Source organism: Diceros bicornis, chromosome 8 (assembly GCF_020826845.1).
Source record: "Diceros bicornis minor isolate mBicDic1 chromosome 8, mDicBic1.mat.cur, whole genome shotgun sequence".
NCBI classification, from domain to species: Eukaryota; Metazoa; Chordata; class Mammalia; order Perissodactyla; family Rhinocerotidae; genus Diceros; species Diceros bicornis.
In genome coordinates, this window is record NC_080747.1 from 63,727,643 (window position 1) to 63,753,756 (window position 26,114).

A 26,114-nucleotide genomic window follows, 5' to 3' on the forward strand; every position below is an offset into this window, starting at 1 on the left:
CGCAGCTTATTGGCTAGAAAAATATGATTGATGGGCTTTTCATGTAGGTTTTCTCTGACCTTGATTGTAAAAATAGCTAAAAATCTACATGTATATCATTAAGACCCTACAAGTATGATGTCACAGTGGACCAGAATTTGAGCTTCATTCCTAAGTTAAGCAATATGCACATATGGCTTTAAGTAATGATGTGTGCACCACTCAGATAAAATAAGGAAATCAACCCAGTTAGGAACATTTAATTAGGAACATTCAGCTTCAGGCCCCATAGAGTCCCTTAGCTAGTTCTTCCTTAATTGACTATTTTCTAGCTCGTCCCTGAGGCCCTAGCTCTGAGTTTCTTCTCCCTAAATAGACTTGAGATGTTTTTCAATGGATCCTTGCCCCTTAAGTTCATTGTTCTTCTCCTGTAAACAGTCTCCTTCTGAAGCCACAAAATCACTTTCTCCTAAGGGCTGTCTCTCCAGCACCACCTCCGTGAGGCCCTCCTCCAGGTCTGCTCTTAATCTTAGTGACAGTAAAAAGAATGGTAGTGACACCTGTCAGCCTTTCTCAGAGGGAGCACAGGCATATCACTGAAGTTAGATTAGACTAGCTAGCAGGATAAAGCTACTGCTGTGACGGAGAACGTTGTTGTAAAAACCCCACTGATTTTCTGGCTCAAGGTTGACCATTGAAATCTCTGTGAATCTCACTTCAGGCACAATGAAGATTCCAGTGATCCGCCATGGGACTGACCTTTCTACCTTCACATCTGTCTGGTGTGCAACGCGGCCCTCGGACCCTGCTTCCGCCACTCCGGGAGTTGACTATGTCCCCAGCTCTAGGAAGGTGGAGTTCGGGCCAGGTGTCACTGAGCAGGTGAGCATGCAACAGTCAAAGGCCGATGGATCTGTTCATGTTGTCTCTGGTCTGCTCTCCAGACTCACTGGAGGACTCGAAAGTCCCCTTGCAATATTACAATTTGCCCTTTCTTCAAAAACACAAACGTGCAAACAAGAGAACACGCTTAGAGGGATCTTCTACAAACTCTCCATTGACATTTTCAGCATCTAATATCCATCACCACCGATTTAGGATAGAAACCGCACTTGTTTGGTGTAAATATCTAGAAACAAAACACCTAGGGTGTGTGATAGACATTATTGTTTTATAGATTAAACAATTTACTTGAACACCACCAAAGAAAGGCAAGTTGTCACCTTTGTCCTAATCTCCCAAAGGCAAATGGATGTTGGGTGTTGTGCGTTCTGTAAGGTTTGTTTTGATTTTTCTTCTCTTTTTTGGTTTCTTTAAATTGTTTTTATTGAGATATAATTGACATATAACATTATATTAGTTTCGGGTGCACAACATAATGATTCAATATTTGTGTATATTGTGAAATGATCACCACAATAAGTCTACTTAACACCCTGATTTTTCTTCTAGTATTGTGCCTTGACTATCTTGGATGACACTCAGTATCCAGTTATTGAAGGGCTGGAGACATTTGTGGTTTTCCTCAGCTCAGCACAAGGGGCCGAACTGACCAAACCCTTCCAGGCTGTCATTGCAATTAACGACACTTTCCAGGATGGTAAGAGATTGGGGATGGCAGCTTGTGGCTCACACTATATTTCTATTTTTTCCTTAACTTCCATGTATATGACATTAGAACTGATTCACATTCTCATTCAAGAAATGTGTGTTTGTGTGTGAGTGTATATGAGCACATGCATATACACAGTTTTACATATAGAAATATGTGAGAGAAATAATCATTCATGTTTCTGGACTCTATTAGGGACAAAAAGATGTATAAGCTTTAGTTGGGCCATGTCCTCAAGAAGTTCAATGTTTAGTTGGGAGAGCAGATCCTAAACAGAAATTTTAGAGTATATTATGATAAATTACCTAATAGCACTATAAATCCAGTACTATGGGAGCAGAGGGGACTGAACAGTAACTGTGTGTGGAAGAATCATAGGAGATTTCACAAAGGAGGTAATATTTAAGCAGAGTCTTCAGGTGTGATGGGAGTTTATCTAATGGATAATAAAATAAAGCTTTGTCAAATGGAGAGATATAGTATACATGAGGTATATAATTTTGAAAGGCACATATTTGGAAAACAGTGAGATGCTTACTTTTGCTTTGAACCTGGCAGTAGGTGAACAGAAGGAAATGAAATGGAAAGACAGGTTGGAGTCAAGTTCTAAGAGGTCTTAATGTTCCAGCCTAAGGAATTTGTAAACAGAGGGGAGCAACAGATGCTTATAAGCGGAAGAGTGGTGTGATTTTTGTTTTAGGAAACTAATACTGGCAGTCCTGTAGATGATGTGCAGGAACGAATACACACAGATATATGAACAAAATATCAGTCACCACTGAAGATCTAACCTAAGTAACATGAGGATGAATAAGAAAGGACAGTTGCTTCTCAAGAAGAATTGATGTAATTCAGAATTGTCAGATTCTAGAGTCAAGTGGAGAAGATCAAGTCAAACCTTCCATCTCAAGAAGGAGAACCCTCATCAGCATCCCCGGTGGTTGGTGATAGAGCCCATGATTAAACTCTTCCAGAGATGGAAAAGTCACCAAAAAAGGAACAGGCAGCCCAACAGGATGATCTTTAATATTTTTATTTATTTTTAAATAATTTATTTATATAGTAAAAAAAAAATCAAATGACTGAAAAGGTTACTATGAAAATTAAGTCTTCCTTCTACCCCCGTCTCCCTATCCTCCGGGTCTCCTCCCGAGAGACAACCATTTTAACCAAGTTTTATGTTGTGTGTATCCTTCAAGAGGAAAAAAACAAACAAACAAACAAAATATATATATATATATGTATATGTATATGTATGCGTATGTCCAAAATGGTATCTTATTTTAGATAAGATACCATTATTGAGGTCTAACTCACATAAATTAAAATTCACCCTTTTTAGTATACGGTTCTATGAGTTTTTGACACTGCATACAGCAATGTGCCCACCACCAGAATCAAGATGTTGAGCAGTTCCAGCACTCTACAAAATTCTCCCGTGCCCCTTTATAGTCCACCTCTCCCCCATCCTGAGCCCTGACAGCCACTGATCTGTTTTCTGTCCCTAAAGTTTTGCCATTTTCAGAATGTCATATAAATAGAATCATGTAATACATAGCCTCTTGAGTCTGGCTTCTTTCACTTAGAATACTGCATTTGAGAGTCACCCATGTTTTGCATATTTGAGTATTTCGTTCCTTTCATTGCTGAGCAGTTTCCCATTGTATGGATGTACCACTGTTTGTTTATCCATTCGCCTGTTGAATGACACTTGGGTTGTTTCCAGGTTTTGGCAATTGTGATTGGAGTAGCTATAAACATTTTCATATAGGTTTTTGTGTGAATCTAGGTTTTCATTTCTCTGGAGTAAGTACTTAGGAGTGGGGTTACTGGGTCATATGGTAAGTGTTTGTTTAACATTGTAAGAAACTGCTAGCCTGTTTTCCAAAGTAGTTGTGCCTGTTTTGCATTACCAGCAGCAGTGTAGGAGAATTCCAGTTGCTCTACATTCTCACCAACGTTTGGTATTGTCATGGTTGTGTGAGGTTTTTTAGTTACTCCAGTAGGTGTGTAGTGAATGACTGATGACATTGAGATCTTCTCAAGTGCTTACTTGCTATCCATATATCTTCTTTGACTAAGTATCATTCAAATATTTTCCCCATTTTTTAATTGGGTTGTTTTCTGCATCTGTTATTTCATTATTGTAGATTCTGGACAAAGATTTGTGTTTTGCAAGTATTTTATCCCAATCTGTTGTTTGTTTTGTTCTTTTAACAATGCCTTTCAAAGAGCAATTGTTTTTCATTTCATTTCATTTCAGTAGTCCCATTGATTGGTATTTCTATTACAGATCATGCTTTTAGTGTTATATCTAAGAAATCTTTGCCTAACCCAAGGTTACAAAGATTTTCTCCTGTGTTTTCTTCTGGAAGTTTTATGTTTTATATTTAGATTTGTGATTCATAAAATGGCAATGTTTTAACCACGAACAAGATTATAACGATTATACTATTTGATAGTATATGTCTGAGGTCAGAGTTTACAGAGTGATCTATTAAACATTATCTCATTTGCTCATAATCCCATGGTTTTACTTTTGTTTCTAAGTTGTAGATAAGGAGACTGAGAAGTAAACATGTCACCCAAAGTCTAGTATGTGGAGGAACCAGCATGCCTTCTAGGGCTTTAGGCTCCAAGTCCACACTAGATTAAATAGTCCTATTTGGTGCAGTAGCAGTATCTGTGGGATATTTTTTTCCTTAGTGAAAAAGGAAAAGAAGAAGAAAGAAGGAAATTCAGATATTCTTTTTATTTGCCAAAAGGCTTCTTATTCTTTTGCATAAAAGGATAGTTAATTTCCCTCTGATGATGTGGAAAGTGAATGCAAAATCAGAAGTCCTAAAATATAATCTTAGCCCCACCACTTCCTTGCTCTTTGGCCTTAGGCCAGTGGCTTAAGGTTACTGAGGCTCATTTTGTTCATCTACAAATAATGAAAATTCTATCTTACAAGACTGTTAGAAGCATTATATTAGATAAAATATGTGAAAGTACCTACCATGTTACCTGGCACATAGTAGATTTCATTATGTGTTAATTTTTTTCTTCCTAACACATCTGTAATGTATCACACTTGCCAATGAGACCCCAGTAACACCATGAGCTTCATTGCACTCTGATCAACACAGAAGATTCCCTTTAGATTATCCTCCATATTTTATTGATGGGCATTATGGTTGCAAACTTAGAAAATGAATATGTTAAACCAAATATAATCTTTCAGGAAAGCTACAACAATATATATTCAGTCAAGAATTTATTCCAGAGAGAGAAATCACAAAACCTGTTTCAATAACCCATTGTAATGTTCACAGGGTGCTTCTATTGTCCTTCTTCTTAGTAATCACTAACTTTTCTTGAGTCCCTTCAAATGCACCTTCTGGGGTAGAAAATCATACATTACCTCTAACCCTTACAAGCTCTTCAACTTGTGAAACTGAGGTTGAATAATTTGTTTAAGATCACATGGTGAGGAGGTAATGGAGCCAGAGTTAAAACCCAGGGTCTAGTCTATCCAAGTCCAATCTTCTGGTTTTATACCCTACCATGCTGACTTTTCATATGGCAGTTTTAGCTGGCGACTGTCCTCTGTATAACAATGTTAAATGTCTCTCAAGATCCTTGTAAAGTTAACTTGCAGCCTTCCCAAGTCATCTCAGCTCCTTTCATCTTTTTCCTCCAGGCTGATTTCAGGCCCTTAAATCATCCAGGTAGCTCATCTCAGAACATTTTCCTGTTTTCACCTTCCTCTTCTGCTCTAGTACCTGGAATTAGACTGAAGAATGCCAAGCAAGGCAAGAAAGGCCTTGTAGCCTCTACTGCACCACACCCCAGTGTATGCAGCTACGTCCTACCTACTCATTAACTCAAAAGAACCAGAGGCTGGATTTCTCCTAAATCGCTGACTTAACCATTGCCCATAAGGAGGCCGCGGCATTCCAGGCAGTGGCATTTGCACTTACTTTGTCAGTTACTAAGAAGATTAGCGGGTAATAGTGTTCAGTGAACTTTTTCCATGTCTAAGACTGGTGCTCAGCACTGAGTGAGTTACAGAGCAGTGGAGAGCAGAGTCCCACAATCTATTTCGGGACACACGTCTTACACATATAAGAAGATAACTACAAATTGGGTCATGTATGATGAATGTTCTCAGAGTAATGTTGGCAATAAGTGCATTATACCCAGTGTGAGCCTGTGGGCCTTCAGGGAGTGATCTCCATTTAGTGTTCATGCACCCCATTGGTGTGGAAAGAGAAGGAGCTCTACAGTCAAGCATACTGACCCCCAGGGCCAGTGCCCCTGCTTCCTGTAAGGATTGTCATGCTTTGTGGGTGGTTGAGAGGATGACATGCAATGACATATATGGAAGCCCTAACAGTGCGTGACCTGGACTGGGCCTTTTCTTTGTTTGCTGTAAACCCCATGCATAAACCTATTCCTAAACTCACTTGTTGTCTTTGCATCATCTCTTGCCTCAGTCTCCCACACTGGGGGCTCCTCAAAGGCAGCGACTTTTTCCCGCCAGGCATCAGAGAAGTCTTCACCTTTCTGTCTCTCTCTCTTTTTTTTTTTGCAGATAGGAATGAGTGAGGGTTAATATCTTGTTAAAGAAGAAAAATGGAGTCTTTTACAGCTCACAAGGAATTTGGGGTTCATTAATACATAACAAAACCCAAACATCACCAGTTTTCATTTTGAAGTCTCACCTGACTTGATGCCTGTTGGGCCAGCAAGAAGAATCAACCCAAAGTGTCAATCTGCCATGAGCAGAAAAGCTTCCTTGCTTGTGTTGCTGTTTACTTGGCAACAAGCTTCTTTCTTGTCCTCCTACACTAGGTCGTCATTGCCGCCCACCTTCTAACAGCACACACCATTTTGCTGGATGACAGAGCCCTAAATGGTTAATGTGCAGGGCCTAATGCCAACTTGCCAATTTTTGCCTAAATCGCTTAATGCCAATTTTCCTTTAGGTGTGGTGTTCTTCTAAGAGGTATCTTCTGGGTTTTTCTTTAGTAGTAAATGGTAGCTGTTAGCTTAGGTCAGATAATGGGTTTGTTTTGTTTTTGCTATTGCCAACAGTTCTGAGTCACGGGCAAGTTGGAGGTTCTTTCTACATACTGACTTGAAGAATTCTTGGGTACTTACCTTTCCTGTTCCTTCCTTTCAGGTTTGGCAGGACACAGACAGGAAATAGGTGACACAGCTTTAGCGTCAGCTTCCTGCAGCCCCAAAGACTAATTCTGCCACAGGAGGCTTTGACATATGACTGGAAGGACTACCTCTTTGTATTGTTCATTAAGAAATTAATAACCAGCAATCAACAAAGTGTTGGTCTTGGAAGGGGCCACATCATAATGCAGAGCGTTACCATAGGCATTGTAGGAAGTAAGGAGAGAAAAATGATCCTTCATATTGAGAAACCTGGAAATAGGGGGCGATACAAGCCATAAAATAATAATTCCTACTAATATTTGAGTGCCTGCTGTGTGTCAAATACTGTATTGAGTACCATGCATACATAATCTTGTTAAATTCAATCCTCCCAACAATTCTATGAGTTAGATATTAACATTTCCAATTTATATTAAAAAAAAAAAAAACTCCAAGTCTCAGAAAATCTATGTAACATGCCCTATTTCATACAGCTAAGTAGCAGGGCTGGGATGGAAATTCAAGCTTGTTTACTCCAAAGCCCTTGTTTTTAATCGCAATTTGGCTACGATTCCTCCCTTGAGGCCATGTGGATTATAAAAGGAAAGGTAACTCTACAGCAGTAGTCATAGACCGGGGCCCTCTGGCCAAATTCAGCATGTAGATGTGTTTTGTTTGGCCCCAATAGTTTGGGCCTATATGGAATTTCTTTTTACTATTTTAATTGGTTGCTATTTTAAAATTTAGGAGATATGACATAAAAATCCAGATCTCTGGCTTCGTTTGAAAATAGGAAGATCTGCCAACAAAAGACTGGAGCTGAGGAGCAACCCCCCTTTAAATAGGGCCTGCTCTTTCCTCTTTACCAAGGTCCCCACCCTCCCCTCTTGTCTCCTTGGCCCAGGACCAATGTGAGTGACCATTTATCATCAGACTTACGCTGCTGTTTTCCTTCTTGTAGCTTTAGAAGGAAAGTGAACTTTTTTGAGTACTCAAGTCTCTATCAAAATTTTTCTTACACTTGGCCCATTTCTTTACTTGCATTACCTGTCTGCATTTGAGATGGTGACAGTATCCTGAAGCTGAGCAAAAACAGGCGTGAAATTGATTTATTCTATTTTTTTGGAACCACACTCACAGTGGAAGCAGTTTCCTTGTCCCGAAAACAGCAACTATGCCTTGAAATCTGCTTATCATCTCTAATTTGCCAGCCTGTGGTGGCCCTTAGTGGAGCCCTCCTGCCAAGTGGCTGCTGAGGGCTGATGAGGGCTACGGCCACTTCCCTCTGTCTGCCACTAACGATGCCTCCATCCTTCCTTCTGCTCACCCAGTGCCCAGCATGCAGTTTGCCAAGGATTTGCTCCTAGTGAAGGAGAAGGAGGGTGTCGTGTACGTGCCTATCATTCGAAGTGGAGACCTGAGCTATGAATCATCAGTGAGGTGCTATACTCAGGGCCATTCAGCTCAGGTCATGGAGGACTTTGAGGAGAGAAGAAATGCAGACTCTTCGCGGATTACATTTCTGAAAGGGGAGAAAGTAAGTGGATTCATGATGGCTGAAAGATGTGATTCTCTTCGTCCTTGATGCCTTTATGTATCCTAATGAAGTAATTTAGACAAATTCTGAACATCCTAGGAATTTTTTTACTAATTGATACTATTTTTAATACTATTGTCTGTTTTATGTGGCTGTCTTCTTTGTATCCCACTTACAACCAAATACATATATCATTGGTTGAGCTGGGAAATTTAAATGATATGTAACATTTTTGGAATTTAGCAGAATCAAATGAATGAGGCTCCTCTTAATTTGAAACTACGTTAGAAATGAACATACTCCATCAATGTTACCCAGAGGAAGAAGAGACAATTCTCTAATACTGGGCCCCTGTCCCAGGGCAAAATACATCCTAGTATAGGACCAATAGTATAGGACCAAACAGGCAAGCCTTGAGCAGATTCATCAGCGGAGTATTCTCTTCTTGGCAATGTACATGAAAAGTAATGCATATGAGCACAGGAACTCCTGAGAAACTCCAGTCACTGAGAATGGCTGCATTAGAATCAAAGGCTGCAACCTCCGTGTATGTCAAAAGTGTATACTGAATGAGAATGACATTTCCACATTTTTGGATCTCAGATGATGTGGTTTCAAATGGTGAGTCAATTGTACCCCTTGATTCAAGGCACACGGTTCTCCTGGGTCAGTTCAAGGCCCTTTTCTTGTTTGTTTATTCTTTTTATTTTACCCATATTCTCCAGCCACATTCCCTTCTCCACCTCAGAGTTCATCAATCTGTTGTGTTTAACATGTATCTCTTAGTTTGTATTTGTTCTTAAAAAATGCTTGTTGTTTTGTGCATAATTTTTAATTTATAAAACTGCTGTTGCATTATATCTTTTTCAAACTTTTACTGTGTTTATTCAGCAATATGTTTTATTTGTCCATGTCATTATGTGTACATATAATCTGTTGCTTCAGACTGTTGCATAACATTTCATGATGTGCATCTGCTACATTTTACCCATCCACTCTCAGGAGTAGACAAAGAAGAACCTCAGCGATAGCATCCAGTCACCTTCTAACACTCTGCCACCACTAATAATGCTGCAATGCACATGCTCACACATGTCCACTTACAGATCTGAGAGGGAATTTCTGTGGGTACACGCTCAGCAGCAAAATTGGCAGACCACAGGGCATGCATGTGCTTAATATGAAAAACTAGTGTTAGAATACTTTCCAAAATGTCACTAGCAGTACATCAGGGCTGCTATAACCCTTGGGGGTTATAGTGGCAGCAGTCAGCAGCTCTCTGATACTTAGCATTACTCATCTTTTGAATTTTTGCTAGTCTAATACGTATAAAGTTATATCTCATTTTAATTTGCATTTCTCTAGTTAACACTGTTTATAAGCTTGTTAGCTTATTGAGTTTCCACTTGTGGAAATTTATTATTTAATCCTTTCTTCCTTATTTTATTGCATTGCTGTCTTTTTCTTACTGATTTACAGTATTTTCTTGTATATTCTAAAGATTAATTCCTTGCCAGTTTTTAGACATTTCTAGATATTGTAAACATGTTTTCCTTTTCTGTCACTTAGCTATTACCTTTGACCATGGTGTTCTTAGTTGAACGAAAGTCTTCAATTTTGATATAATCAAATGGATATCAGATTTATTTATTTATTTATTTATTTATTTATTTAGGTGAGGAAGATTGGCTTTGAGCTAACTTCTGTTGCCAATCCTCCTCCTTTTGCTGAGGAAGACCAGCCCTGAGCTAACATCTATGCCCATCTTCCTCCACTTTGTATGTTGGATGACGCCACATGTGACTTGATGAGTGGTGTGTAGGTCTGCTCCTGAGATTCAAACCTCTGAACCCCAGGCCACCAAAGCAGAGCGCACAAACTTAACTACTACGCCACCAGGCCAGCCCCTAAATGTAACAGATTTTTGTTTTAGGATTAGTCCTTTTGAAGTGTAACATAAGAAGACCTTACTCATCCCAGGTCACCAGATTCTTCCTCTGTTCATCTTTACTACCAAAAAAAAAAAAAGATAGCTTCCTTCTTTGGGACACTCAGTCTTTTACATGTTCGTGATTCATAAAAGCCCTGTCTTAGTTATATATTTTATGGGAATTTTACTGGTGGCAAGTTGAAACACGTGTTTAAAGACACACACAAATACTACAGATACAATCTTCAGCTCTGAGTCTACATGTCTGTATTTGTTTTAAATTCAAAAGAGGGTTCTCTGCCTATCCAAGAGACAGTTTATAATTTAGTAGAATTGTAAAGAAAATACAGTCTAATAGTCTATATGTTACCACATGACAATCTATCTATTATTATTCATAAGCATGCTTTGGAATCTTCATTTTCTTTAGCTTGCCCAGCAATATGTCTTTGAAACTTGTCCTTCACTAGAATATCTTTTTTTTTAAAGATATCCTGAAGAGTCACTACTAAATTTATGCTATCCATAAAGAAATTCTTATTGTAAGAAAGATATGGCAGGGAAAAAAAAAGGAACATTCTTCAGGGCTTAAAACCAGGTTAGCAAGCTACATATAAATGTTCACAGAGATGTTCTCCTTCCATTTAGTATGACTTAGGAAGTTTGAGAGAAACTTCTCTACACCCACATATCCATTGCAATGCAGCAGTAGAGTGGATTTAAAATGGTTCAACTAAAAATAATCCCACTTCATGTCACATGACTCTACTATGAAGGCTGCTCTGTCATCGAAAATGTTGTGACCTTATTTTATGTTTTTTTAAAGAACACAATCCTCAGTAGAGAATATTCAGTTTGTGAAGCACTTGATTTCTTTGCGTCAAACGGGGATTTCGATTGTGTCCTCAGACTTTCAGTACTCAGCAGTTTTCAGATGAGACACCATTTGGCAACACATTTGCGAGTCCCGCAGCATTTAAACGTGTCTTTAGCCTAACAGGAGGCCTTTCTGAGTTCCTTATGAGACTATTCAATTTTTACAAAGGAAAAAGGACATTATCCAGCTCTCTAGGAAGTCTAATCCATATGTTAAACTCCCTCATCAGAAATCTACCTTTCATAACGTGTGCAAATGTATTGATCAGGCCCGGCAAAACGTGGGAAAGCAAATAAATGTCTTACAGGTGCTTTTGAGTGGGTTGTTTCATTGGTCTTGTTTTTCATAACTCATGACCCATAATTCAAAGTGGTTTGGAATATTCTAACACAAGACTCCATATATAAGTAAGTCCCACTTAGGCATGAGCTATTAGATTTAAGCATTCTATTTTACAAATGAAACTATTTGGATCTTTTTGTATTTGTGTTGACTCTTTGATACTGCAAAGAAGAAAAATCATTTTCCAGGAAAACCAAGCAAGTTATTAACGTATCACTACAAATTTTAATCTATTTTGTGCCATTGACTCTAGATGAAGAATTGTACTGTCTTTATCCACGATGACTCCATGTTTGAGCCTGAGGAACAGTTCAGGGTCTACCTTGGCCATCCTCTTGGAAACCACTGGAGTGGAGCCAGAGTTGGAAAGAATAATATGGCCACTATCACCATATCCAATGATGAAGATGGTAACAGAAGAAATTGCCTTTAGTTACTCTCAGGTTGATGGGACATGAACTGATGTTTTACTAATAACATAATTATAGGTGTCTTAAAAAATGAAAGTGCTATAAACGTGCCTACTGATAACAATCTCAGAATATTTATATAAAATGTTAGCAGTAAGTGATCACCCTCTACAGAGCACCAATAAATTTATAGGTATTTTTAATCTCATTATTCCCTACCGCATTGCCAAGACATGAGGAATGAGTATGGTTAAAAGCTAGGACAGAGATGCTAAACAGAGAATAAAAGCTACTTAAGTCATAGCAGTTCAGGAGCAGGATTGGAAATACCATCCGAATCAGTTGAATCCAGTGAACTGATTTAAACACTGCCACCTTCCTGGAAAAGACTAATTTCTGTCTTCATCTCTAACTGATTTGGCCTACTAACCTAAAAAAACTTAAACTCTTTAGTCAGTTGTTAGCAAAGAGTGACCCAGGCACCAGGGAAAACAAAACAAAATCTGTTTCAAATTGAGATATAATTGTTTTATTAAAATAGATATTTTAGTGAGTGAATGGATAATAATATTACAAATGGTAATAGCTATTTTTATTGAATATTTACTGTATACCAAGAACCCTGCTAGGCATATTATATTATCTTATTTCATTTAATCCTGACAGTAACCCCTTGAGGGAGGTGTTATTATCCCTATATTATAGGTGAAGAAATTGAACCTCAGCACAGTTATATAATTTATGCTCTTAGTTACACAGCTGTAAGCACCTGAACTGGATGTGAACCTTATTTTATCAGATTCTAGAATCTATACAAGAGTAAGTGAGACTCGCAGGGTTTCTAATGCAAAACCAGGGACTAACTTGGACATTGGGTAAAATAAGAAAAGCCAGCCTTGAAGTTGAATTAGTACTTTACCCAAAGAGCCTCAAGTTCAGATCCTGAAGTGAAGCTCTCCTGGTCACACAGGAAACCCACTGATTGAGGCTCAGAGAGTTCACAAAGTCACACTGTTACAGTGACACTCCTAAGATTCAAAAGCATTCGTATTCAAAACTATGAAGTATCAAATAAGGCTTATCTTCTACAACTAGGAAGAATTGACTCTCTGAGAGGGAAAGAGGGAAATGAACATAGGCACTCTAGAAATTCTGCAAAATTCTGTAATGTATTAAAAATGGTATAAAATTTGTAATTGCTCTCAATTTGCCTATCTTTTTATTTCACGCTCTCCACCTTGCCCTTCCCCTTGAGAATATAACAGAAAAGAAGGCATAATCTGAACTTTTTAATAAAAGTCAACATATGAAGCATTTCATAGCAATGAGAATAGTACCTCAAAACAGACTGTGTTAGGAAGTCCTGTGTTCCTGAATTATCATTGTAGCCAGTCACTAAAACTACTCATTCTTAGCTAAATAACCTGTGAGAAGTTAAGAAGAGCTGAGGGTGGGGGAGGTGAGAGCACTGGGAGGGAGGATTCAAAAGACCAGAGATGAGGAATGGATTTGTTAAGTTTAAGTAGTGTGTAAATGAGATAAATTATAAACCTTAGAAATTCATATCATAAATTAAAAGGAGTTGATTTCTGCAGTCAGTCGACAGATATTTATCAAGGGCTTACTACGTCTCAGTCCCTTGATAAATTGTGTGAATTTAAAAACATTCTGTGAGCTGTAATGCCAAGATGGAAACCTGGCCGTCATGCATTTCAAAGTGCTTAAAAATATTTCCCCCACTATATTGTTTTTAATAAGAAACATGTGGGAAACAACTCCTACAGAATCACAAATAAATTCCTTTTTCCAAAGCATAGCTTGGGGGTAAATACTGATTGATTTTTATGACTGCAAGCCATTTTGCCTTTGTATTGTTAACTAATGTGAAAAGTTCCCTCTTGTCATTATAAGGTGTTTTTATGGGAGTCTGAATCTTTTGGGCTTTTCTGACTTGCTCTTGTTTTCCTAACCATTTTTCCTTAGCCCCCACCATCGAGTTTGAAGAGGCTGCATACCAAGTCCGGGAACCCTCGGGGCCAGATGCCACGGCCATTCTGAACATCAAGGTGATCCGCAGAGGGGATCAGAACAGGACATCCAAGATCCGCTGCAGCACGCGGGATGGGTCCGCCCAGTCTGGTGTGGATTATTACCCAAAGAGCAGAGTCTTGAAGTTCAGTCCCGGTAATGAATGCCAATCCCAGTCTGTGGGTTTTACTTGATAGAGAGGCAAATATCTTGTATTTGAAGAAAGGACTGAGCAGAAAAATGAAAGAGGAAAACAGTAGTTCCAATAGCATAAATTATTTATTAAGCACACAATTGAGATTGCAGGAGTCTTGAAAATTTGTAATTAGTAAAAATGGCATGGAAAAAGAAAAAAAATAGGTTCCTTACTTCAGAACATCCTTGGCATTTTGGTTCATTTAATCGGATTTTTTTGTTAGCCTATGATTTGGTTGAGCGGTAGGAGTAGTTGATTTTTAAAAATTTACATGACTGCCATCATTCAACAAACATTGCTACAAACCACTGTGCTGGGCCCTTAAGGGATTACTAAAATCCAGAAGGTACAATCTCTGTGCTCAAGTGGTTTAACATGTACTAGGAGACGAGACACCCTGTTATGGTTTCCAAAAAAGTTTTATCCTAGAGAGAGCTATGGAGATGAGTCAGGGAAGAGAGAAAGATGGGATTCAGGTCACAACCAGCAGTTTAACTGTCTGATGTATTAATCTGATGGGAGGAATGAGACAGAGAAGGAGTTGAATTGTATGCTAGGTTTTTTTTCACAGAACGCTCTGGAGAGTATAAGGTGAAAAGTTTAGTGTAGATCCTGGCACCATTTGTGATATAGCCAGAAGTTGGCAGCAGTGGTAGAAGGCCTTCTCAGAGATGTCTGGGCAAGTGGAGGGAGAAAATGACTCCCCCAGAAATGGAGTTGGGGGTCTCTGTATGTTTCTCTCACCCCACTGGAGCTTTAAGGGGCTTTTGGCTCCATCCTATGTGCATCTGGTTGGTGTTTGCTGGGAAGGTCGATACCCTTCCTCCACATCTGCACAAGGACGTCTCTTCCAAGTGTCTTTACTTTTTCCTTTTCTGCATAAGAATCTGGGGAAAAGATAGGTCTTAGAAGTAACCTAGCCCAGATGTCTGTAGGAGAGGAAGAAGGGAGCCTTAAGTAGCACCAGGGATATTTGCACCTTCAGAGAATCATTTTACAGAAAAGGAAGGGGGTTTCTAAGGCTCTAGCCCCCCAACCCCATTCTAGGCCGCCAAACCTTCACATTATTGTCTTTGCGGAGATGGTCTGAGAGGTAGACTTTGAGGTATTGCTTCTCAGGAGACAGCTTGACAGGTGTCTGTGTGCAAGCACTCACAGCCATGCAGGAGCTCAGGCCTAAGTGCAAAGGGGAAAGGAAAATTAAGCAAAAAAACTCGTAACCAGGGTGGAGTGTATTTTGGATCATAGATTTTTATTACTGCCAGCTAGTGTCAGGCAGGGGCCATTAATCCTCATACAGTGTTGAATAGTAAATCTGCAATGCCGAGCCTCTACCACAGGTGGAATTTGGTCTATAAAACAGAATCCTCACTTGAGATGGGGCTGAAGTGATTAGCAGCCGCTGCATTGATAGAAAACCTCTCAAAGGAAAAGGCATATTTTAACATGAAGTCTCGATGGTTCCAACCTGCACTGTCTTGGGTATGTCACCTAACGAGGACCTTTGCTCTCCTTTTTTTCTGTCCTTGGCAAAGGTGTGGATCATATCTTTTTTAAAGTCGAGATCCTGTCCAATGAAGATCGGGAATGGCATGAATCTTTCTCCCTAGTCCTTGGCCCAGATGACCCAGTGGAAGCAGTTCTTGGCGATGTGACCACTGCCATGGTGACAATTCTAGACCAGGAGGCAGCAGGCAGTCTCATTTTGCCAGCACCACCCATCGTGAGTTGCTTGACCCAAAGGATCGCTGCTTTTATGTCTTAGTGACTAGTAGATGAGAACTTGAGGAAAGTAGGACATCCGGTGCTGTACTTCATTCTTCTAACACAGTGGTTCTCAACCAGGAGCCATCTCGTCCCCTCCCCCCCCAACCCTCTCACCCTCCACCATCACCTCCGGGGAACATTTGGCAATGTCTGGTGACATTTTTGGTTGTCAAGACAGTCACACTAGATGCCATTAGCATCTAGTTGGTAAAAGCCAGGGATGCTGCTAAACATCCTGCAATGCACAGGACAGCCCCAACAATAAAGAACTATTTGGCACAACTGTCTATAGTGCTAAGGATGAGAAACCCTGTTCTGATGTAAGACTAAGACCAAACTATGTTGATACCTTAGCCTGGTAAAGACAGAAAGTACAATTGATCTTTTCATTTCTTTGGTGGGACCTAGAAGAGTAGAAAAAAGTAATAATACCCCATATCTATTATCCTACATACTTGCCACATGCATAGAATTAAGCATCTGCAGAAATGTAGTACTGTGTTTCCCAATTTGGGGATGTATGGAGTGAATGCACTGACTTTACAATTAGGAGGCGTACTCTGGCTTCTCTTCAGATCATATAAATCTTTCTTTCGCCTTTTACAATTAAGAGGAAAATGCCTGGAGATCGCCAAGGGAAATTTAACCCACAATAATGAAGCAGTCAGACTAAGTCTTCTAACCTCCTCTGACTAGTCTCATATAGTAGAGGATCATTTCAAAATATGTCTCTTATTTGACCATGAAGAAATATACTACCTTTATTTACTCTTATCTTGCCAAATGTGCTACCACTTGCATACCATTAACAATTTAATGCAACTTTAAACTAGTTACTGCCAATCATGATATAGCTTTGGTTACAGTGTGCAGGAAAATAAAAGTATTTTTCACATCAGTGCTAGAGTTCTGATTTAGGAATAAGATTAATAAGATAATAAAGCTTTTAGCTCAGGCAGTAGGAGGATCTTCTCCACCACTAAAGATCTGCAGTATCTTTTAGGGATGCTCAGCAAAGCGTTGTGAAATCTTCTGTTATGTTTTAAGGAATCCCTAGATGTTAAGTGATCTCGTGGATCTCTGGGGAGGGGATCCTTAGTTCTCTGACCTTCCTGATACCCAACCTGGACTGAAGCTTAGTGGCTCTTTTGCAGGTTGTCACACTTGCTGACTATGACCATGTGGAAGAGGTTACCAAGGAAGGAGTCAAGAAATCCCCCTCCCCGGGCTACCCGCTGGTCTGTGTCACCCCCTGCGACCCTCATTTCCCCAAGTATGCCATCATGAAGGAGCGCTGCAGCGAGGCTGGCATCAACCAGACGTCCGTGCAGTTCAGCTGGGAAGTGGCCACCCCCACTGATGGCACCGGGGCCCGGTCTCCCTTTGAGACCATCACCGACAACACACCATTCACCAGTGTCAACAACATGGTACGCCTCGGGGTTGGGGCCTGGTTGTGTGGGGAGAGAACTGGTATTTCTCTTTATTACTCAGACTCTATCAAGTTCCTTAAGGTTCCTGCATGGCATTTGGAATAAAATAAACAAATAAGCAGGTACTCACAGTACACACCCAGTCTTTTTATTCCTATATGTAAAAAAAGTTATCATGGGGGCCGGCCCCGTGGCTTAGCAGTTAAGTGTGCGCGCTGTGTTTGGATCCCGGGCGTGCACCGACGCACCGCTTGTCCGGTCGTGCTGAGGCGGCGTCCCACATACAACAACAAGCAGGGTGTGCAACTATGACATACAACTATCTACTGGGGCTTTGGGGAGAAAAAGGGGAAAAAAGGTGGAGGATTGGCAATAGATGTTAGCTCAGAGCCGGTCTTCCTCAGCAAAAAAGAGGAAGATTGGCATGGATGTTAGCTCAGGGCTGATCTTCCTCACAAAAAAAAAAAAGAGGTAATATGATGTAGTAGAAAGAGAACTAAGCTAGTACTTAGACAACCTGTTTACAAGTCTTGATTCTGCCTGTTTTTAACTGTGTGCTATTAAAGGGTTACTTAACCTCTCTGAGTCTGTTTCCTGATCTGCAAAATAATACCTCTTCCACTTAGCCACTTGACAAGGTCCTTGACAAATCAGATATGAAGGTGATCTATAAGTGGTAAAGTAAGTCAAAGATTCTAGGTAGGTACAATTGATGATTACAATTTTTTTACATCTCTTCAATCATTCCATAGGTAATAGGATATAAACTCCTTAATCACTTGGACCAAGGGTTCTGCCACATTTGTATATCCCAAGTGGCCAGCACACTGATGGCACATAGTAGGGACCAGTTATTAAACAAAAGGAGAGAATGCTTTTACTGAGTGATCAGCATTTTACAAAGCCCTGTGGGAGGACATGAAAAGTTCACAACGCAGTTGCTGTCCTCAAAGAGTAGGAAGACCAAACCAACACCTCTACCACCATCAGAGAGCAATGCACAGTGATGGTTTTTCCCACCTTAAGAAATAGTGCACTCCAGTAACTGCTCATCACACCAACAAAGCCAGTTCTCTTCGGAGAGAGAGCTGAAAGCAGTGGAGATTCAGGCTCAGCACAGTATGTGGCACATAGTAAGCACTTAACAATTTTTGACTAAAATTAGTTCACTTAATAATTTTGGAAATCAGAGATTTCTTTCAGACTAAATTTCTCTAGATTGTTCCTTTTCAACCCACAGTTTGTTCTCACTTTAATAAGTGCTTCACCTGGCTGGGATAATCCGGGAGGAAAGCTAGTAGACACAGGAGGGAGGTTCTGGATAAAGTGGGGCCTCGTGTCCATCGACTTTGGCACAGCTGATTCAAAAAGGCTAGATGGTCAATTCTTTTGCAACATAACCTAGCTTTAATTTAAATTATATTCTATAGTACTAAAAAATATAAATGGCAAGATTTAACATCTTATTGTTTCCTAAGTATCTAATTCTCTGTTCAACAAAACCATGAACGGGGTTTGGTCTGATTTGAGCCAAATATCCATTTTTAACAGGTACCAAGTTTACGATTTTACTTTATCTTTCAGTTTTCCTTCTTGCAATGAATTGGTGACTCATACTTTTACCCAGTTTCTTTCGCTTTCTTTATTTCTTCAATTATTTATTTAACACCGTTGTAGTGTATGCATTTCTGTACGATGCCTCAAATCCCTTCTGAACTAAGTCCATGTATAAATAAAGAAATAAAGTGTTGGCAGCTAATTAAAAAATTTTTAATGGAAAAATCTTCTTTAATTTTTAATAGACATCAGTGAAAACTGTTTTCATGGATAGAATTTATAAGTTTGTATGATTGCTTCGTGGGAGGTCTGTGGCACATAGAACTCCTAATTAATTTTTCTCGTTATGTACTTCCCTGTGTGTATGCCCACAAAACCTAAAGAGTTCTGGTGACCTACGTTGCCTCCGCATAGATTGAGTTAAGCACTCGTACGGTTTCTGTGTGTCTGGGAGCATGAAAGATTCTGTAGAAAGACCTTCAAAGGCCAGTAGGTGTCAGAGGCCAAGTTCTCAACTTCAAGCCTGCATGTTGTTATACCCCTTATAATGTGTGTGGTCATTAGGTGGGGGGTGAGGGAGGGAATAGCAGTAGGAAGGAAAGGAAAATAAGAACTCCTGTGAAGGAAGCATCTCTCCTCTGCATCCTGACACCATGCCCTCAGCAAAAGTGACTCGAAGGCCAACCAGTCTTGCTGGACTGAAAACCAATCGGATGGTCCTTATGCTGAACTTAATATATAAAGAGAATGCTGTCACTGGTAATCAGTCATGTCTGGGCTTTTGCTCCACATCTGTCTACTTGCTTATTGTCTGACCCACCACCTTAAGTTATAAGTACTCACTGCTCTGTCCCTAGTGCCTGGCTCCTGGTCGAAAGTCGATACTGTGGTGAATAAATGAATAGATGAATAGATCAATGGGTAGACGGATGGGTGGATGGATGGATGGATGGATGATGGATGATCTTCACAGATTACCTTGTACCAGGAACTGGTTGTATCATATCATCCAGAAGATACAGTGTAAGGAGCTATTTAAGTATCCGCATGTCTGAAGTGTTTAATTCTTCCCGGTAGGTCCTGGATAGCATTTACTTCAGCCGGAGGTTTCATGTGCGTTGTGTGGCAAAGGCTGTGGACAAGGTGGGCCATGTGGGGACCCCCTTAAGGAGCAACATTGTTACCATCGGAACAGATAGTGCTATTTGCCACACCCCAGTGGTGGCTGGGACAGCGAGAGGCTTCCAGGCTCAGTCCTTCATTGCAACCTTGAAGTACCTGGACGTCAAACACAAGGAGCATCCAAACAGGTCAGGCAGGTGGTGCCTTCCACACTGAGAGGGCGGAGTGAATCTCAGGCTCTCTTTCTGTATTTTCTAGCTGGGACAGATCAATGAGGGATGCTTCTGCAAAATAAGAATAGTGGTGATGAACGCTTCAGAAAAAGTTTAAATTCTTTGAAGGCCCCCTAAGATCTGGCCCCTTGCCTATCTTCCTAGCCTCATTTCCCTCACCTTGTCCTTTTCACCTGCCAGTCCACCCACAGAGAATCACGTGTAGCTTCCCCAGGGCTTAAGGCTCTTTCAGGTTGCATGCCTGTGCCGTGCTGCTACTCCTGACTCCAGCTCTCCTTGCCCTCTTCCACTCAGTGTAGTTAATCCCAGCTCATGGCATCTCTTCTGGGAACTTTTCTGTCATCTCCCCCAATTTAATTTGGAAGCTCCTTCTTCCAGCTCTTCTGGAACCCATGTGTGCCACTTTCAGAGCGTTATCATTATTCATTCTCTCTCTGTCCCTGTAGTAGATGGGAAAGGCAGAGACCAGGATTTTTTATTTTGCATTCTCTCTGTCTAGTGCAGTGCCTCTTGGCACCTAAGAGGCACTTGCCAAATATCTAGAGAACAAATGAGTAATAACACTGTGTAAACTGTAAGGCACTGGACGGATGTGCTTTTATTTTTTTCCTGTGCCACCATGATTTTGATGGAAGATGGATACTTTCAATTTTACATAGCAAAAAAAGAATTTATGTATGTTATACCTGTTCACTAAACCTCATAGTATTTATGTGTATGCCTTTATGAGCAACTGAGTTTGGAGAAAGGGGTTCATTTGCATGAAAAAAAACAGATATGAATATAGAGGCAAGAATATGTAAATCCTTTTTTTCTAATGGAATAAAATTTATTTTTGTTAAAGAGCAATAACAGAAGTGCCCAGGGCACTACTGACCCCTTCCTAGCCAAAAAGCTGTCCTCTTCATATTCCAAGGTTCTGATTCCTTTAAAAATGTGAGTCTTTCCTCCAAGAGACAAGCTATAAAAACTCAAAACGCACCCTCAATAAACATGCTGAAAATTTAAGCTTGTGCAATGAAAATAATGCAGCCCATCAGTACAGTTCTGTTGTGTCGCAGTCTTAGCCAATATTTATTAAGCTCATACTGTTTTATTCAGAATTGTATACTACATGCTCTAGAGAAACAGCAGAGTGAAGGAAATGGTTCTTGTCCTCACAGTGAGGAGGCGGGATAGACAGAGTCTGAAAACACATGAGAAGTAGCAGCCAATATAAATAAGTTACAGATTTCCTGGTACAAAGGCACCTAAGTGCTGAGGAATGTAGATCAAGGAAAGCAGGCTGCAGATTGAGGCCAGTGAGGGCTGGTGTGTGACATTGCTGGAACTTGAAGGAAGAGAGGAGAGACAAGTCTCTTTCATTTGGGGAGAGACAGTATGAGCAGTGGGGTATTACGATTTCTAAGATATTTTCCAAGGTAGGGATATTGGCCTTAGAGTTTAAGAGCTCAATGATGTCTTTTTGGCACAAACATTTAAAAAAATATGAATGTCCACCCTACTCAACCTCCACAGACACTCATTGTCACAGAGAAGGGGAGCAGCACCTATATCAGTCACTCGGCTTCAGCTCATCAGGAAACAAAGCTTCCATTTAAAGCAAAAGGAAGCTTTAAAGTAATTTGTGGTTGTGATGTTATCTTGTACAGAAAAAAAAAATCTATGATTCTGGATTGCTATCAGTCCTGAGTCTGGAGGATCTCTTGGGGGGAAAAACAACTCTACATGTACATCATACCCTCATGTTCAGAGAGAAATCCTACATGGAAGGCTTCAGAAAAAAAAACTTGGTAAATTCTTTGGTGAAGACAAAGTGAGTTATGAGAAAGACATGTGCCATATTAACTGTTCGTAGGATACAGCTAAACACTTATTTCTGCTCTTTTTTCCCCTAGAATCCACATTTCAGTGCAGATCCCACACCAGGATGGAATGCTGCCCCTTATCTCCACCATGCCATTGCACAACTTGCATTTTCTATTATCTGAGTCCATCTACAGACACCAGCACGTCTGCTCCAATCTCGTCACCACCCGCGACCTGAGAGGCCTCTCAGGTGAGGGACAAGTTCCAGCTGGTTTTCCCCTTCCAGCCCAGCCAGTGGCCCCTAGGGATATGGCTACGTGAACTCTGCTTTTCATGTTTTCCTCAAAATCTGCATAATTAGTGGATTTCCTTCTCAGCAAGCAACCAAACATAGGCAGCTCAGACAATGGAGTGGACAGGAAAAAACAAGGACTTTGTAATCAAACTGACTTAGGTTCAAGTCCTGATTCCACTACTTCTACAACTGAACAAAAGTAGCTGGACTTCTCTGAGCCACTGCTTTCTTATCTGTAACATGAGGGTAACAATTGCTACCAATCAAGGTGGGGATGAAATGCGTGGACATTTTCAAAATGCCTATCGTGGTAAATTTTAGTTCCTTCCCTCCCCTGTGTTTGGATCTGTGCTCTAAAATCCCATTATCACAGCATCTTTACAAAGCTAAAGTGCAGATGTTAGATATGACAGGATGGTTCTCCGGGAGCAGGAACTGAGATGGAGTTGGGGTGGAAGATATATATTAGGGATCAACAGCTGTTAAAGAGAAGGAGAGGAAGCAGCATTGGGCTGAGGGAGAAGTCAGACTGCAATATGGCTGACAGAGCTGCAAGAGCTCTTCAGGGAGCTCTGGAGAGAGCCTATCCGTCAGACTTGTCCTACTTTCAGCCCAAACTGACAGACCCTCCTCCCCACCTCACTCAGTCACTGAATGCCAACTGCCCAGGCAAGGGCATGACCTCAGCTGATCCGCTCTGCAGCTGATGCAGACCTGAAGGAGCTGACAGCTGAGGCGGCCCATCACTGCATTCACCACAGCAGACATTTTACTTTACAAAGAATCCTGTCCATTTCCATTTACCTTAGCAAGTGCACTTTAAATGCGCGTTTCCTCCCTTCACAACTGATGAATCATTTAACAGTGTTTTTGAAGATAGCACAGCATTCATATGCTCTTTCATACTCATTAAGCATCACCTTGGGTAGTGATGGTCTTTATACAGTAGAAATTAGTTGAGTGTAAATTATTCATAAATCACTGAGTTGTACATGAAAGTTTAATTGGTCCACATATACAGCTAGTGAAAGAAAGATACTATATTTATAGGCTGAAAGTTTGCACCTCTTCCTACTTAAACACAATTAAATTCAACATGTCAATTGAGATCCTAGTCCTTGTGGGGCAGAGGGCTGGGTGCTGGTGTCAGACATTCTAAAAAATGCATCAACTCTTTCAGAATACTGTAGCTGCTTTTAGTACTATAAATATTTTAATCCTAATATTCTAAAATCCTAATATTCAGCTCTCTGCTGCATAAAGGTCTTCCTTAATTTAGAACAGTTCAGTTGCTTGGCAGCATTTGATCAATAATTTTTGCCTGTAGCAGGAGAGGGTTAGTCAAGCATCATTAGCAAGCTATTTACTCATTAGCACAAAATTAAGACTTTTTTCCCAAAAGTTCAGAAACCATAGGAGGGAGGGATGGTAGTCAGCTGTTTGTTTGTTGGCTTTCCATAAAAGCTATTTTTTTTAATTGGTCTTAAAATAATAATTCATCAACAAATTATCCATGTAGTAAATCCATTTCTTCAAAGACTGATTGCAAAGCAGAGACGAGACTTGCCAGGTGTGACAGGCAAAGCTTCAGTGTGTTTTCTTTTCCGAAATATGCAGGGCCACCGAGCTCTGACTTTGTATTTATGGTGTCATCTGTTCGCCTTTTCTTCCCACTTTCCTGCAGCCTTTTAGAGGAGTCTGTGTACCCAGTCACTCTATTGAACAGGTGGCAGCAGGCAGTTAACAATCTCCCCTTGCACGTGTGTGGGGAGCCCTGGGTTGCTCTATTAATAGTCTCAGGTGGAGGAAAAGCTCTCTGAGTGTTGAAGGGAGTGTCCTTTCTCCCCACCCAGCTTTTGGGTGGCCAGCAAGGGGCAGGTCCACAGACTGAGTGACTGTTCCTTTTCCTCCCTTCCCTGCAGAGGCAGGGTTCCTTGACGACATGGTCTACGACAGCACGGCCCTGGGGCCTGGCTACGACCGTCCCTTTCAATTTGACTCCAGTGTGCGGGAGCCGAAGACCATCCAGCTGTACAAACACCTGAACCTAAAGAGCTGTGTCTGGACCTTTGATGCCTATTATGACATGACAGAGTTAATTGACGTCTGTGGGGGGTCTGTAACTGCCGACTTCCAGGTGGGTGCTCCAGAGGCTTGTCTGAGGGCTGGTGCACCTGTGTGCCAGTATGAAACCTTATTTGTTCTTGAAACACTTCAGTTAGCACTTTGCATCCAGTGGCCCCCAGAATTGGGCCAACCAACTAAGAGAGTCTTTTTTATAAGTTCCTATAAGTGAGACCTTAGCGGCATCATGGTTAGAGCCCCCCAAAGTCCTCGAAACCAATTAATTTAGAAAATTAATGTGAAAAATGTTAAAATTAATGTGGAAAAAAATTACTGTCTGGCACAATCATTTTATATAAAAATCTAATATTTAATTCTCTAGGTATATATGTTTTTTCTTCTGGATATATTTTGGAAAGCCAGAAAGATTTACATTTGATGGTAGAGTTATATTACTAAACAGAGGTATTCTCTTCCCCACCTGGGGAAATGAGTCAAAGTGACAGGTGGTGCACCCTGTCTTTCAGAAGACAAGTAGAGCACTGTCATACTAAGCATTATGGAGAAATCATTGTTTAAAACACCTTAATTTTATACCTATTCCAAACTGACAACCCTTGCAAAAATAGACACTTTTTATAGTCATTAAAAATTATTAACAATAGAAAAATTTATGGCAAGAAGCCATAGTCATAGGAGGGCAGTTATATCAAAGGGACTAGGCTAATGCATCCTCATGGGAAAATTAATTCTATAGTAGGTTCTACCCAATTTTAGGCAGTTATCTCAATGACCTAAAAATAGATGTTTGTTCTTCATTTCAAATCAGATTTAAACACACTGAAAGAGGAACTTGTAGAGGGACCTAGAGTAATCACTTTGGGAAAGTGTCTTTAGATTAATATTTGTTTTGTTTCTTTGTGATGCCTCATTCTGGTTAACTCTCATTTTGTATGCGCTACTGCCCTCTACTGAGTAGAATTTTAAGGCATTCTTAGGTTTTCTTTCTGTTTCTGCAGTTGCATAATCTACATTCATTAAAATGCAAAACTAAGTGATTGGTTCCTGCTCTGGCCCCTCAAAAGTTAGTATGTGTTCTCCATGATTTTACTTCAATTACATTTTGGGATATTTTTGTTCAGAATATGCTTAAAAATCTCAAAGACAAAAATTTCTTATTGTACATGTCCCATTTCTTACACAGAAAGAATATATATGCAGAAGTACAGTCATCCCTCTCAGTATCCAAGGGGGACTGGTTCCAGGACCCCCCCATGGATACCAAAATCCAAGGATGCTCAAGTCCCTTATATAAAATGGCATAGTATTTGCATGTAACCTACACACATCCTCCCGTATACTTTGTCATCTCTAGATTACTTATGATACCTAATACAGTGTAAATGCTATGTAAATAGTTATTATACTGTATTGTTTAGGGAATAATGACAAGAAAAAAAGTCTACGTGTTCAATACAGATGCAACCATTGTAGGCCTTTTCATCCATGTTTGGTTGAATCCATGGATGCAGAACCAGCGGATACAGAGGGCTGACTGTACTGCATTGTTGTCTGTTTCTTTAAAAATAGTTGAAACAGCTGATATATGATAGAAAGAATATGGAACTTAGAACCAAGCCTAGTTCATATCTTTCCCTATCAAATATCAGCAGACTTGGGCTAGACATAACCTTTCTGAACCTCATCTGAAATTGTCAGTAAATAATCTCAACATGGGAGGGTACCTGGGCACCCAGCACAAAATAGGT

The 26,114-nt window shown here is 40.3% G+C and overlaps 1 protein-coding gene across 7 annotated transcripts in view; it reads left to right on the forward strand.

The window, feature by feature from the left end:
- FRAS1 (Fraser extracellular matrix complex subunit 1) overlaps positions 1–26,114 on the forward strand; it is a 420,704-nt gene that overhangs the window by 367,235 nt on the left and 27,355 nt on the right. For all 7 annotated transcript variants that reach the window (XM_058547329.1, XM_058547330.1, XM_058547331.1 and 4 more), the window contains 10 exons: positions 701–861; positions 1,432–1,579; positions 8,077–8,282; positions 11,685–11,841; positions 13,825–14,025; positions 15,601–15,788; positions 16,987–17,262; positions 19,900–20,132; positions 22,076–22,236; positions 24,204–24,418. In XM_058547329.1, coding sequence (XP_058403312.1) covers positions 701–861; positions 1,432–1,579; positions 8,077–8,282; positions 11,685–11,841; positions 13,825–14,025; positions 15,601–15,788; positions 16,987–17,262; positions 19,900–20,132; positions 22,076–22,236; positions 24,204–24,418 — 1,946 coding nt within the window. The remainder of the gene's footprint in view (positions 1–700; positions 862–1,431; positions 1,580–8,076; positions 8,283–11,684; positions 11,842–13,824; positions 14,026–15,600; positions 15,789–16,986; positions 17,263–19,899; positions 20,133–22,075; positions 22,237–24,203; positions 24,419–26,114) is intronic.